The sequence below is a fragment of the Lissotriton vulgaris genome, chromosome 3_2, assembly GCF_964263255.1.
Source record: "Lissotriton vulgaris chromosome 3_2, aLisVul1.2, whole genome shotgun sequence".
NCBI lineage: Eukaryota > Metazoa > Chordata > Amphibia > Caudata > Salamandridae > Lissotriton > Lissotriton vulgaris.
Window position 1 is genome coordinate 13711528 of NC_141690.1, and position 14298 is coordinate 13725825.

General features: G+C 43.2%; 1 protein-coding gene across 1 annotated transcript in view; it reads left to right on the top strand.

The window, feature by feature from the left end:
* Positions 1–14298, top strand: part of TMEM156 (transmembrane protein 156) — a 189686-nt gene that overhangs the window by 112959 nt on the left and 62429 nt on the right. The window contains exon 5 of the mRNA XM_086963981.1: positions 7929–8024. Within this exon, the coding sequence (XP_086820107.1) occupies positions 7929–8024 (96 nt within the window). The remainder of the gene's footprint in view (positions 1–7928; positions 8025–14298) is intronic.

Genomic DNA, 14298 nt, shown 5'->3' on the forward strand with positions numbered 1-14298 from the left:
GTTAATTTTAAGTAGGGGTTCAGAGCATTCAACCACTGGTGGAAGTTGTTAATGGAGTCTTCTTCCCCACATCAGATAACCAAGATGTCATTAATGTATCGCTTCCACACAATAATGTGGGAGCAATAAGGATTGTCAGGTACTAGCACCCACTCAGGCTCAAAGGAGTGCATATAGAGATTTGCCAGACTAAGGACGTAGGCACGCCTTATGGAAGTACTGGATGTTTGAAGGTACAGACAGTCCTCAAAACAAAAGAAGTTTTCTTTCATTGCCAAGCATGCACATCCCATATGAATGAACCTGGGGTAATTGCATCAAGGTCCTTCCCTCCAAGTAGAGCCTCTGTTGTAGTCAGGGTCTCATCTTAGGGGATGCAGGTATATAGTGATTCAACACTAAATGAGACTAAGAAATCAGTCTTGATCCTAATTGACACATCAGTCAGAAGTCTAAGAATATCCTTGGTGTCCTGGAGGTATATAGGCATCTCACGATGAGGGGCTGCAAGAAAAAGCTACTAACTGGGAGAGGGTCTCTAAAAGGAAGCCGATACCCGAGATGATTGGTCTGTCGGGAGGTGAATTTTGGGAAGGTTATAAAAATAAGGACAACTGAATTTGTAGTGATGAGAAAGTCAGCTTTTTTTTTAAGTGATCCATCCGTTGTCCTTGGCCTCCACCACCATGCTTTTAATTGCAGTAGATAATCTCTTGGTTGAATCGCATTTAAGAGAGCGATGAAAGCATCTCTTGTCCAATTGCCTGAGACTTTCGGCTCTATATGTGACAGTGCCCATGAATACTCTTGCTTCCCCTTTTCTGTTGGTTTTATGATGATAGTAGCATCATCACTTAGGTTGTGCACAGCAGTGAGTTCCTCTTTAGGCAGGTTGCAAAAAGGTTTTTGTTTGGTTCTGAAGCCGAATTCCACTTTGTTAAGTACCTCTTTTTTCAAAAGTTAACACCTTTGGTGTTATCGTGTGGGCCTGAGGGTTAAAAGTAAACTCCCTGCTGAGATTAGTATTGGTCAAAGCGGTCTCAATGCAAGTTGTAGCATTCTCTTCAAAGAAGAAATGGAATCTAACTTTGCGAGAACAGTATGCTAGTTCTTGATACACTTGAAATTCGTTTTCCTTGTAGGTAGGAATGAAACCAAGGCCCCTGTTGAGCATTCTCTGTTCACAGGGGGACAGTATCAAGCAAGCTTCTCAGATTTACAACAAAGATGCGTCGCGGCACGTCCCCGGTTGAGGATTGTGTGACGTGGGGATGGAAGGGGGCTCCAATGCACCTGTGCCTGTTGTTGGTGCTGTCTCCTCCTGCCTCTTGACCTGCCACCGCCTTGTCCTAAAAAAGCTGGGTTGTAGAAGGGTGGAGGAGGGGCCACCATTGTCGTTGGGGTGGTCTTAAATGCTGTCCCTGCCACCTTTATTTGCCCTTCCATTTGGGGTCTTTCTGTTGAGTCGCTCGACCACTCGTCCGTACCAGAGGAGGAGAAGTTTGAGCCATACTTCTTTCCCATTTGGTTGAACTCCAGGGGGTTGTAGTTATCACTGATATAGGGGTACATCCTGTCTAGGGAAAACCGTGCTAGGTCTTGCTTAAATTTGTTGATTTTATTAGTTAACAGATACTCTTTGTAATCTTTGATGGTCGTATTTGTTTCGTCCATCTGTTTCTTATGTAGGGTAGCTGAATCTATGGATTGTAAGTGTGTTTCTAGAACCTGGATCTCAACCAGAATCGCATCACCGATCCATTTGGCCTTGTTGACAATGAGGATCAGCCAATCCCTGGTTCATCACCATGCAATCAGGTTCCAATAATTTTTGAAAGCTTTATCCTCAATGAAAAGTCTGGGGCCATTTGTCACAATCAGGACAGTCAGCACCCAATTGCCCCACATATATTCCATCATGATGGGACCGTTTGTGCTTGTGCAAGTATATGATCTCTTTAAGTTAAGTAATTTAGCCCAGTCATCAGATTGTGTCACTGAACAAGTCTGTGTAGTGTCCAGTAAGGTGGGTGTTGTCAGGATTGACTGGACCAAAGCCTCATCAAATGTGAGGCCTTCAAAGTCTGCCTTAGTTCTCTCAGATCGAAAGGGAAGAAGTAAAGAGGGAAAGTACCTAGAAGAATTCGGGTGAGGGTAGAGACAAGGTCTCTTTCAGAAGGGAAAAAGGACTTACAGCCGTAGCTGCTCACAATTATTCATCACTAAAAGGGGGGAGGGTCCGTGGAGCATTAGAGACCTGCAAGGGTTAACTCCTCCACCTATGAATATACTACAATCAAGAAACCCTTGGGTCTAAAAGATAATAAACAACTTTCAAAACAAAGACCTAGCCACAAAACGATATCCCTTTGAAAGGACGAATTCCCTCACCCACCATAGGTGGCATGCTTCATCAATTCTCTTCAGCTAGGCACCAATAGGAATGCAGGATTTATGTCTGTTTTACCAAGTCAGCAGATTGTTTGAACTTGCACTTTTTAAATATGGCGCTCCTGGATTTAAAGGGCAGGCTGCTCCCACCCTTTTTTATTCTGGACAACTTTTGGTTTGTGTGCGTAGATTGGGTCCAGCTGTCTGTCCTAGTTTGCCTTGTTTGGTATTCTATGTTTGTGGAATGCCTAGAAGACCATTGGGTATGTGTTCCTTTACAATGTGTCCCTTCCTAAGATTTTTGTAGGGCATTGAGTCCCCCTGAGCCACATGCCTGGGTGAGGTGAGGCGTGTTCCCCGGCATCTGTGGGTAAGCCCCAATTTTACAATCTTTTGTGCCAGGATTTGGCCTCCTGTTGTGTTTTACGTGTTTCTTTTAAATGTACCAATGACTAATGCTATTAGATGCAATGGTACATAGATATGGCCCTGTGAGATTCTTCCGTCTGTTTCCTTTAACTGTTTAGCTTCACAGGTTGAAGCGGGCGCAACTTTTTAATGCTTGACCTAGCTTTTTCAATTATTTAATCTTCTCCTATTTATGCATTTCCCTAGGTGCGACCAGTGAATCCACCAATCTATTACAGCCTCACACGATCACTGGATGGTTTTGTATATTTGATACCTATTTCACTTTTGTTTTGATTCATACACCCTAAGCAGCAGCACTAACAAGTAGGTCCTGAAGAAAGCCACTACGTCTCTATGTGAGGGTGACTAGGCTGAAACATGTCGACCACATATTGACACTAACCGTAGGTAGCTGTTTGGTGGGCGAGGGAATTCACCCTTCTAAAGGGATATCCCTTTGTGGCTAGGTGTTTGTTCTGACAGGTGAATATTATTTTTTAGACCCAAGGATTTCTTGATTGTGGTATATTCAAAATTTCCAGGTACCACAGTATCCTCACCCAGTCTGAAGCCATTAGGATGATATGGGCCCTTTATTTCCCAATTATATTCAGAACCCTGGGTAAGAGAAGCAGAGGTGGAAAGGTGTACCAACCTTTGGAACTCCAACGTACAGACACTTGAACACTGTGTGGTCTCTGAAGTGGCAAACAATTTGAGGCTGGAAAATGCCCTGTTCCACCTCTGAGTGCAGCCACCATTCATGATTTGCTAAGCAATGATAGCTGAGTTTGTCTGCCCTGGTAATTAAAGATTCTGATTTTGATGAATGATCTGGGAGATGCCCTGACGATCCAGCCACTTCTAAAGGTGCAAAGTCTCTTGGCACAGGACCCACAATCCCAGTCCACCCTGTTCGTTGCAGTACTGCATGGCAATAATGTTATCTATGAGAACATTGGAGAAATGCTTTCAGTGCCAACCATGTTGCCTGTACTTTCAATAAGTTGATGCAGAGATGGGCTTCCACCAAAAACTAGAGTTTTCTAATCACCACATCTCCCAGATGACCTGCCCAACCCAGCAATGAGGCATCCATCATGACCATTAGCTCTCGGTTAAGAAGAGAGAGGGGTCTGCCACCGTTCTAACACCGGTCTAGAAACCATTACTGCAGGCCTTTTGCAGTCTCCTGTGACACCTGCATGTAATCTGACAGGATTCCTTGATGCTGAGCCCACTGATACTTCAAATCCTCCTGTAGAGCATGCATGTGTCACTTGGCATAGTACAAAAACAGGATGAAGAAAGTAAAGAAGCCTCAGAGCCACTCGCACCCAGGTTGAAAGTTGAAACATCGGGTTCATAGCCGGACTATCCTAGACTCGCTTAGTCAGAGTAAATGGCTTGGAAAAGCACAGTGTTTAGAGTGACTCCAATGAAAGGGAGCTTCTGTAAAGGATTCAGGTGTAATTTCCAAACAATGGTAACAGGTTGGCCGGCTTCTGGAGGTGGTTCATGACTTGGCCAGGCCATCTTCACCAACCAGTAATCGAGACCTAGGAAGACTGTTATCCCCAACCTCCAATGATGTGCTGTGACAAGCACCATCACTTTCATGAATACATGAGGGGCACTGTTAAGACCGAAGGGGAGCACCAAGAACTGAAGGGGAGCACCAAGAACTGAAAGTGCGTGAGAAACACTGAAACCACAGATAGCGCCTATTGGCCTGTGGGAAGGGAATGTGGAAATAAGCATCCTACATGTACAGCACTACCATCCAGTCTCCTTGGTTCAGGGCAGACAGAACTTGGTCCAGGATAGCATTTTGAATGTGTCCTTCCTGAGGAAGAAGTTCAAGGTGGGAGGACGAAAATAGGGTGGAGGAGGAACTAGTCCTGATGTCTGGTGTCAGGGCCATCTCTAGGTCTCACTTGTACAAGAGAGTCTAAACTTAATCTTACAGAATAGATAAGTGATCCTAAAGGAGGCATTGTGGTATAGGAGGCATGTTGGGAGGGGTGAAACGAAAATGGGAGTGGGAAGTATATATTCTGAATGAGCTGGAGCAGCCACTGGTCTGATGTGATGCTCTGCCATCTGTGGAAGTAAAAGGTGATAACTCCTCCTACTGGGCATGTGTGCACTGGCGAGGGTAAATTAAAGTGGATTTGCAGTGACTGCATAGAAACTGTTGGGGTTTGGGTTGATGGTTGCCCCTGGGGGCATGGACGCTAGTGGCAGGATCCCCTGCCTTGAAAGGCTTGAGGGGCCTTTTGCTGCTGAGGCATAGTCTGGGGGCCTTTTGCTGCTGAGGCAAGGTTTGATGCTGCCTCAGCTGAAAACCCTTTCTGACGCCTCAAAAGGGACTAAATTGTTGGGGGAACTGCTGTACTGGCGATTCTAACCCAAGGCAGCAGGCAGTTGTGCCAAGACTGAGTTTTCCTTTTCTTCAAAGAGACGTGCACCATTGAAAGGAATATTCGTTACTGACTGGTGGACATCACTCTTAAACCTAGTTGAGTGAATCCAAGCTTGGTAGCAAAGCACCACATTGGTTCCAACTGCCCCCTTCGACTTTTGGCTGTTTACTGGTGGGCAAGATCCTCTTTTTGCCCAGGTGCTCAGCAGTATGTCAGTAAGGACCTTACTGAATGGCTGGAGAGGCTCCTATGACATCTGTCCTGGTTGTAGAACGTCAATGAGGATGTTAGTCTTGACCTTAGTGGTTGGAAGTGTCAAATCAAGGACCCCTGCTGCTCTCCTTATTACCATTGCGAAGGAAGCAGACTCTTCTGTAGCTGGTCCTGGTATGAGTAAAAGAAAGCCAGAATCCAGGTAGGTATCAAGTCTGCGGGCATCCTGTAGGACTAAAAATAGATGTTCAACTTCATAGACTCAACGATCATTGTTGTTGGCATCAGAGATGTCAGAGTGCTGTGGTGGCATTTTGGAATTGGAGTATGCTAGAGGCTGGAGTAGTTGTGACCTTGATGGAGATCATAGCAGATTCGCCTTTCTGAGTCCGAAATAATTGTTGGCTTCACTTCTTGTGGCGTCAGTGCCAGCATGGACATGCAGAGTTATAAATTAATCTCGGCTTAGTGGATGGCAAAGGGCTTAGTGCCAACCCCAGGTTGGGGCTAATCCTACAAAGCGGTCGAGGGGCACAGTTGGAAATGGATCTCCCGGTGGTGATCCGACTAAGGGCCACCACATACCCTTTACCCTCAGGTGCTCCAGAGGGATCCGGTATGGAACAAAATGTCCGCAACATGCTGTCTCAGAACTCCTTGGTCTGTTGTGGTATCAACAATGCACCTATTGTGGGTTGCAGATAGACAAGGGCAGGAGTTAAAAACGATAACCAGGCTCATGACCTGGATATACCTGGGGTGTTGTACGATTCTGCCTGGCGGTAGTGGCGAGATGAAGGGAAGCAATGTTTGCATTCTTTGTCTTCTTTTTTGACTTACCTGATGACTTGGATGTCAAAGGAGAACAGTCACAGGATCACCTTTGACATACATAACTTTCCTTGACTTCGAGCAGGACCTAGCCGTTCATTGATGTTCTGTGATGTATAACTTAGAGTCACGGTCCTGAATGGCTTTCGGATTCATCTTTGCACACTTATAGCAGAAAGTCAATTTGTATGAAGTTCTTAGACACCAGAGACATATATCTTGCGGGTCCGTTACCAACATCTCTGGATACGCACTGGAAGGCATGGAACAAAAGGAACTAGTATCAGTGCGCAGAGGTGGCCGTTAAGTAGAGGCCCCAAGATCACATCCGGATGGGACAGACCTGACGCAGTGCTGCACGACATCACCTACAGATACAAGGGAATTGCTGACAAAATTCTCCAGATCTATTCTGGTGCTTGCAAGCATTTACAAAGTGAGGAATCTGTCATTAGAAGTATCAATCGGAATTGGAGTTTTAATAATTATTTAATGATTTTTTTAGCTGGTCCCATTCCGAAGGTCCAGTATTAGTATTGTAATCTACACTTTGGTTTTCTACATAGGACAACTAAGCCTGCTACAGTGAAAACTACTTCTGGGCGCTACTCACTTCAGGGGCATATTAACATGAATTTTCTACATTTAACTACCATGCAACGTGTCTTGTGTGCTACAAAGCCTACATATGGGAGACATAGTAGTATTTAAAGTCAGGTTTTTACCGGTCAAAAGGGTTTATTTTGACAGGTTGAATTCCAGTTTTCACACTGCTACAATCAGAATCTCAGTGGTAGGTTTGCAGCTTTGTTTGCACTGCCGCTATAGGGGATGGCACATAGGTGCTGCACTCCACTAGTGGCACTCCACTTCCAGGCACTATAATCATTTTGTACCATAGACTATGAAATTATAGGCAAGTTAAATATATCAATTACGGTTAGCTGAATTCGACCCTGTTTATAAGGAGGAGCACAGGGGCTTTACTACCAGTAAGCAGAGGCAAAGTACACAGTCCTCCCCTGAGCAAAAACAAATGGAGCATAGATCTGGAGTTAAACCACACACATAGACTGTAGTATCCTACACATTCTATCTATCAGGGTTAAAGCACTGACCATAGAGAAGTTCTGTTTTGCCTACTTGTTTGCCCAAGGAAAAGGCGACTCCTCCCATCTGCCACAGCCCACCCTGCACTGTGTCAAGGCGTCAGGAGAGGGTGCCAGCTAGGAAAAAAAACCCAGAGAGAGTTAGAAAATCTTCTTAGTTATCTTGTAGCTCTTGATTGAAGATTAACATGAATATAGAAGTTATTAGCAGAGCACCAAACTCCCCCTGACATTAGGAAAGAGGAAAAAGTGCCAGACAGTCTTCTTTTTAATGGCGGCAATCTGTGGTAGCCGTCGGCATGGATGTAATAATGGTGATGAAAGGCAAGAAGTAAATCATTAACTTACGCAGACGCCTTTTAATCATTCGTTATACCTATTAAAGTGACTAAAACAAGGAACAGAAGGGTTGAACAAGTCCATGAGTCTTAATTCCCATCTTAATGAAATATCTTGTGTCTAGCATCATATGAAAATGGTTTATTCTTTGGGATGAAAATAACGTTGTTCTTATTTTAACTTTTTCCACTGTCTTCTGACCACCAAGGATACGGACACAGATTAGAATTGGCTATGATCCGCGCAAGTGAACACAGACCCACCACCGACATTAGACGTGCAAAAAGCCCTCAAGCCCTTTCAGGTAGGTTACATAGTGTGAATTTGGTGAACAAAATCAATGAAATAAGATAAAACGAAATGTTATTTTTTGTAGTTTTTGCAATAAAGAAACTGAAAGTAGTTCAAAACATATAAAGCATTCTTGCCCCGTTGCCATTTACTTAGACTCTAAGCCTCATAGGCTGTCATAATTTTACTTTCACCATGCTTGAGAACATTTTTGTTTCGATAATGGAATTTATTTTAGGGTCAAATCTGTTAGTGCATTTGAATTAACAAATACACTCAACTACCACATAGGTCATTGAGTGACAGGTATTATCAATTATCACCAAAGGATGATAATCAGTTAAAGGCAGAGAAAGCAAAATACCCTAGCCCCCAAAAGTCCCCTCTGAACACCACCTCTTTGCAATCCTATTTGTGTCATGCTCAGCCATCCTAGTTTACTTTAAGAGTGCCCCCCTATATTATGACATCCGACTGCCGGTCCGATCAAAATTGTCTTATTAGTGGGCAGTGTTCTTAGAAACCTCAGGTATCTTGTCATAAATTCTGAGGACAAATACTTAACAAAATAAGCCCATAGTTTGTCATATGCCCCCTTGCTGTTATAGCATCATAGATATCTTCTCCTTTTTCAGGTTATTCCATTCTGTAATGTCAGGTGGGCACTCCTTCTGGGACAGCTTTTATATTTTTATTATTATTATCATTTTTATTTTAGTGTTTTCTATAGCGCGAACATGACCCTACGAAGGCTATCAGAATGCTTTACAGGCACATTTCAACAGTCCGAAACTTGTGGTGTACAAGGCATAACTGATTTACAAAAACATTTTCATTTCAGGAGAGCATATACACATATAAACAGTCAGCAGTTCGCTTACCATAAAGCAGTTTAACAATAAGATCGCTTGAGAGTGTATATACAAGCACGTAAATGATTAGTGATAGTCTTGCTTGAGCTTTGAAACAAACATGACATGTTTATAGTCAGACGATCGGCTATAAGGATTCATGGAAGAAACTTCCTCATATAAAACATTTTTGCTTCCTTTTTGAATGCTGTGAATGATGGAATTCTTCTAATGTTGGGGGGGGGGGGGGGAGGGGGGGGGAGGTAGTGTGTTCCAAATTCTCGGTGCTGCCCCGGAGAACGCTCGGTCATAAGTTCTTTTCTTGCAAAAACGAGCCGGTTTCAGTAGTAGGTCCGCTTTGCTCCTGGAGGACCGGCTCCTTCCAGAAAGCGTGAGTTTCTGTGCAAGGTAGATTGGTGTTTTGTTGTGAATTGCTTTATGTGTGATGCATGCCAGCTTGAATTGAATTCGTGCTTCGGAAGGCAGCCAGTTCAGTTCTTTCAAGTGAGGGGAGATATGGTCTGTCTAGTGGCTGCATTAAGACAAGCTTTCAGTGGAGCTGTTGAGATCTTGGGGAGCCCCGCCAAGGTAGTGCAACCATATTCTATCCTTGATATAACCAGTGCCTGAACTGCTGTTTTAAGTTCTGTTTTCTTAAGGAAAGGTTTTAGTTTTCGCAAGTAGCTTAAGTGGAACCTGGCGTTTTTTGCCATTGTGTTGATGTGTGCTAACATGTTCAGGTTTTTGTCCAGAGTAATACCCAGTGATTTAGTAGAGGCAACAATCTTCGGAGTACATTTTAGTGCAGTGATCAGGTTGGACCAATCTGCTATCATTAGTTTGCTTTTCTGAGGTGTAATCAGTAGGAATTCGGTTTTCAGAGGATTTAGCTTCAGGTGATTCTTGGTTAGCCATTGGAGGGTTCTCGTAGTGCTTGGTTCATGGTCTTTATCTCTTCTGTCGATGCAACCTTAATGTACAGCTGAGTGTCATCAGCGTACATGTGGAAGCCAATGTTCGCATTTTGCAATATTTCCGTGAGAGTTTTTTTTGTGCTGTGTAAAGTGCCAAAAACATTTGCTTTCCTCTTGAATATAATGCTAAAGTCTGTGCTTTGGCTACATCCTGGAGTATGTAGGATGGGTGTCTAGGGGCCATTGTCCAGAACATGATGTCCATTGGATCAAGAACTCCAGTCAACTAGGGTTGGATTTAGGAACATTGCCACAGTATGGATACTAGGGTGGCCATTCCTCCACAAATTCTCCAACATAAAAGCGACCTATGTTGATCCCACATTTGCAGCTTACCATGGTTATGATATTAATGTCATTATTTTAATTATCACCTCTTGTGCAGTTGTTCATTGTGAAGTCATCTGCACCCTGTAATGAATCTCCTCAGACTCCTTGACCTCTCTCCCCTTCCATCTTCTCTGCCCAAGGATATTTCTCTTATCTGTTTATAAATGTCGGGAGATGTACTGAGGACTAATCTTCTTTCAAAGGAGGTTAAAACCTAGCTGACTAGTAGCCTAACAGAGGAGTTTAATACCCAGTAACTCTGGTAGACCAAATATATGCTTAAGCCATTCGAAGTACCTCGGCCTCGATTTATTGAACATGTCTCCGACTCTTCAGAGGCCCATTGACTCAAAATGCAAGTGCCCCTTTCTTTATCAAATTGTTCAAATCCAGGTAGTCGAAAATTGGAGGGATACAGGAGGGTAACATCGTCAACTCTATTCTAGGCTCCACTTTTGAAAGACACTACTAGGGTTGCTGTAGTTCTATCAGACCTATCAGTTTATTTATTTATTGTTTCAGCTAACAGCCTTACAATATTTTTTAGAACGTGCAATATCAGGACAACTAATTAAAAAAACGTGAGCACAACATTCTTTCAATACATTAATTGGAAAAATTAAAATACAAGTACAGTAAAATGTACAGTAAAATGCTAAAAAAGTGCCTTTTAAAGGCATACAACCTAAGAAAAAGAGCATGTTTAAATTCTTCAGCTACAGTAAAGAGCACGTGCAGTGGAAAAGATGCGCATTACCATCAGAGGCAGCATCCTAAATGAGAGAAGAACATGTGCATCCCTATCAATTGAAACAACCTTAAGAACATTTGGGAATTATCTTCTTTTCAGATGTAAACGATCTGTCAACCCACCTAGGGAGTAAAAGGGCAGTGCATAAATATAGTGCAATATTGTGCAACTTATGAATAAAATAACAGTGTGTTCCATTATGGAAAACAACTACGTTCACAGAGACTACCTACTTAAACGTAATCCTAGATTGGAGGGCAACTCTCTCAGGCAGGGCTACATAATCCATAAATAGGATGCTACGAGATGACCACATTCATATCATCTGGTTTAATACATATCGCCATTGCTGATTTAACACATTGACCCCATAATATTTAAAAAGGGGGAAACCCACCTCTGCTAGGCAGCTACATATGTTTTACAAAACAGCACATAAAATGTGTTAGATTGTCCAGACCACCAAAGCTACAATCTCAGCAACTGGATCAACCATCAAGTATATGTATACATATAAGGAAATCCCTGGTCGGGAGGACACCTAGCCGGAATTTTACATACAATGTTCGTTTAAATTCAGGGTATAGCATGTCTAGATATTCTGGACAAGAGAGGCCATAGATGTTATTGAAATAATTGCACGTTGGAGATCCATACTTCAGCTCCCAGCATTTTTGTATGTGTGCATTCATGATACCGTTTTTCAATCAAATCTGCTGTATCCTGTGTAATACTACCAAGAGCTTCCCACCAAGATATCAACTGTAGCTCCTTTAAAATCTTTTGTACATGTGACGACCATGTATGGCCTCAGCAGGAGCAACTATCTGTGACTTCTTCTAGGGTTTCTAAATAAACTGTGGTCTTAGGGTTTCTTACCAGTCTAACCCAGTAAAGAATTGGCCTGAGAGCGATAGTTTCTGAAATAGGAGTAAAATTAACCTCTTTGCGTACAGTGCCGCTAGTGGGGTACCTGGCCCAAGCCCTAGGAAATTTCGGAGGAAGTTATTCTCAACTACTTGGAGTGGGCGGACATTCCCAAACCCCCATAGTAGTGCACCATACAGTGCGGTCGCCACTGCCCTTTGCTTATATGTTGGTAAAATAACACTGATATGTCTGGCACCAGCCTTATGTCTAAACTTCAGAACTGCTCCAACCAATTGTCTCAAAACTAGAGGAGCCGTCTGTATTTGACTGCTCCATCGCAAATTCTTTGTGAATCGAATTCCCAAATAGTAAACTGCTTATCAGTATCTAGAGATATACCTTCAACTGAAGGCCTTCACCTAAAGCAGGGATAGGGCCTCAATACCATACACTTAGTTGTGTTACCATTAATGGTTAATGATTTCTTGTCACAATCCTCCACAAAGTGTGTTAGTAGCTTATGGGTGGCATTTTCTGTCCGTGCCATCAATACCTCATCCCCTGGATATAATAATATTGGCACCCGCTTCCCGCTACAGTTGGAATATCTATTGGGTCTTCCATCAAACAGTTAACTGCATCATTTAAAAAAGGGCAAATAGCAAGGGAGCCAACATGCACCCTTGCCGGACATTTTTATTTGCACAAGAAGGGTACAATACACTTGCCGTCCAGCTCATACTGTACTTTGGCCATGTTTCTCGTATGTAGGACCTGTATGGCCTTTACTAGCGAGGGGTCAACACTCAGGTCCACCAGGGATCTCCACCGTCTCTCTCTGTCGATTAAGCCAAAAGCTGCTTTCAAGTCCACAATTAAGTACAGCGATTAATTCCTCACCACCGTAAACTTATAAGAGATCATTAATAACCTTAGAGTCTGGTCAGTGATGCCAATGCAGGGCCTAAATCCAGCTTGCACTTCAGTCAGAATGTTGTAGCCATACACCCACCCCGGGAGGCGGTTGAGCGTGACTTTCCCTAAACGTTTTTCTGAACCATCCAGAAGGGAGATCGAATGATAGTTGGATGGACTGGATCGATCGCCTTTCTTATGGATCAGCACAATAGTAGCCGAGCACCATAAAGGGGTACAGCTTTTCCAGCAAGTGCCAAATTAAACACTCTAGTAAGGATGCTGGCCCACAAATACGGCTCGTCACGATATATACCAATAGGCACCATATCGGGACCTGGGGTTTTATGTTTCTTTGCATCAGTCAGGGTCTCACCACCTCTGGTACTAAAATATCAATTACACAAGGCCCAGAGCAGATGTTCTCTCGGGCTGACAGGGGGATTGTAGGGTTTGCACTTTATAAATTACTAAAGTGGCTAGTCCAAACAGATGGCCCAATATACGTTTCTGTCATGTGCACTGAGCCCCTCTCTACCCATAATACCAATTCCCAGAATTGCTTTAGATTTTTTTCTTGTGCAGTCTCCTTTAATTCCTCTCAGAGAGTCAGTTGGTGCAGCAGTTACTTGGTTCTCAGAAGGCATTTATAATCAGCCCTACAATCTCTAAATAGTAAGTCCCTTTGTGAGCTGTTGTGTCATTGTACTAGGGCAGTGATACAACTCCCTTCATTCTCCATACCAAGTAACCTGTGTACTCCTTTTCCCACAATCCAACAAGGAGCCTGCGGGCCCAATGGGCTTAGACCACAGGGCCTTTCGGCTCCTCTGCCTCCCTAATGTAGGCTGCTAGGTTTGCACCATTGTCATCGCAAAGAAAAAATTGCAGAGTCATACATAATATACTCTCTAGCAGTGGCACTTTTTGTAAATATTTCTCCCTGCTTCATCTTATCCTCTTTCTACAATTTGATACCACAGTCATATGTCTATGACTCCTTTCCACTGGGCTATTTTCGACAGTTCCCTGCCTTAGGCATAATTCCAGGCAAAGTACCGTAGGATCATGATCACTCTCCACTCTCCTGACAACTGTCATATCTCGCACACACTCTCAGCTCTCTATATTAATTAAGGTATAATCAATTATTGATGCACTTCCCCCATTATTAGGAGTTGCTGAAGCAGTGCCATCTTAGGTGGTACAACCATTATTAAAGCGCTGCTGGTAGTTTATCAGAAGCTCAGAGAATGTACCTCCCTTCTTGGTGGATTTAAAAATGCTCAAGGCTGATTCAGGAATACCCAAACTACGATCTCCCAATATGACTTCATTACTGATAACAACATCCAATGGTTGTGTGTTAAAATCTCCACAAATCAATAACACATACTTCGCCCCTTTACCCTCCCAAATAACTTGCGAATAGATTCATCCTATTTAATGCTATCAATGGAAGTTACTAAATTCCTCCAGATCACCTGTACCTCTGGGGACCACCCCAGAGGAATAAAAATTCACTATATCAATAACCCCACCTTCTGGGCCCGTAAGCCAAATTCTCACATGTTGAACATTAGGGGACAGTTTAGC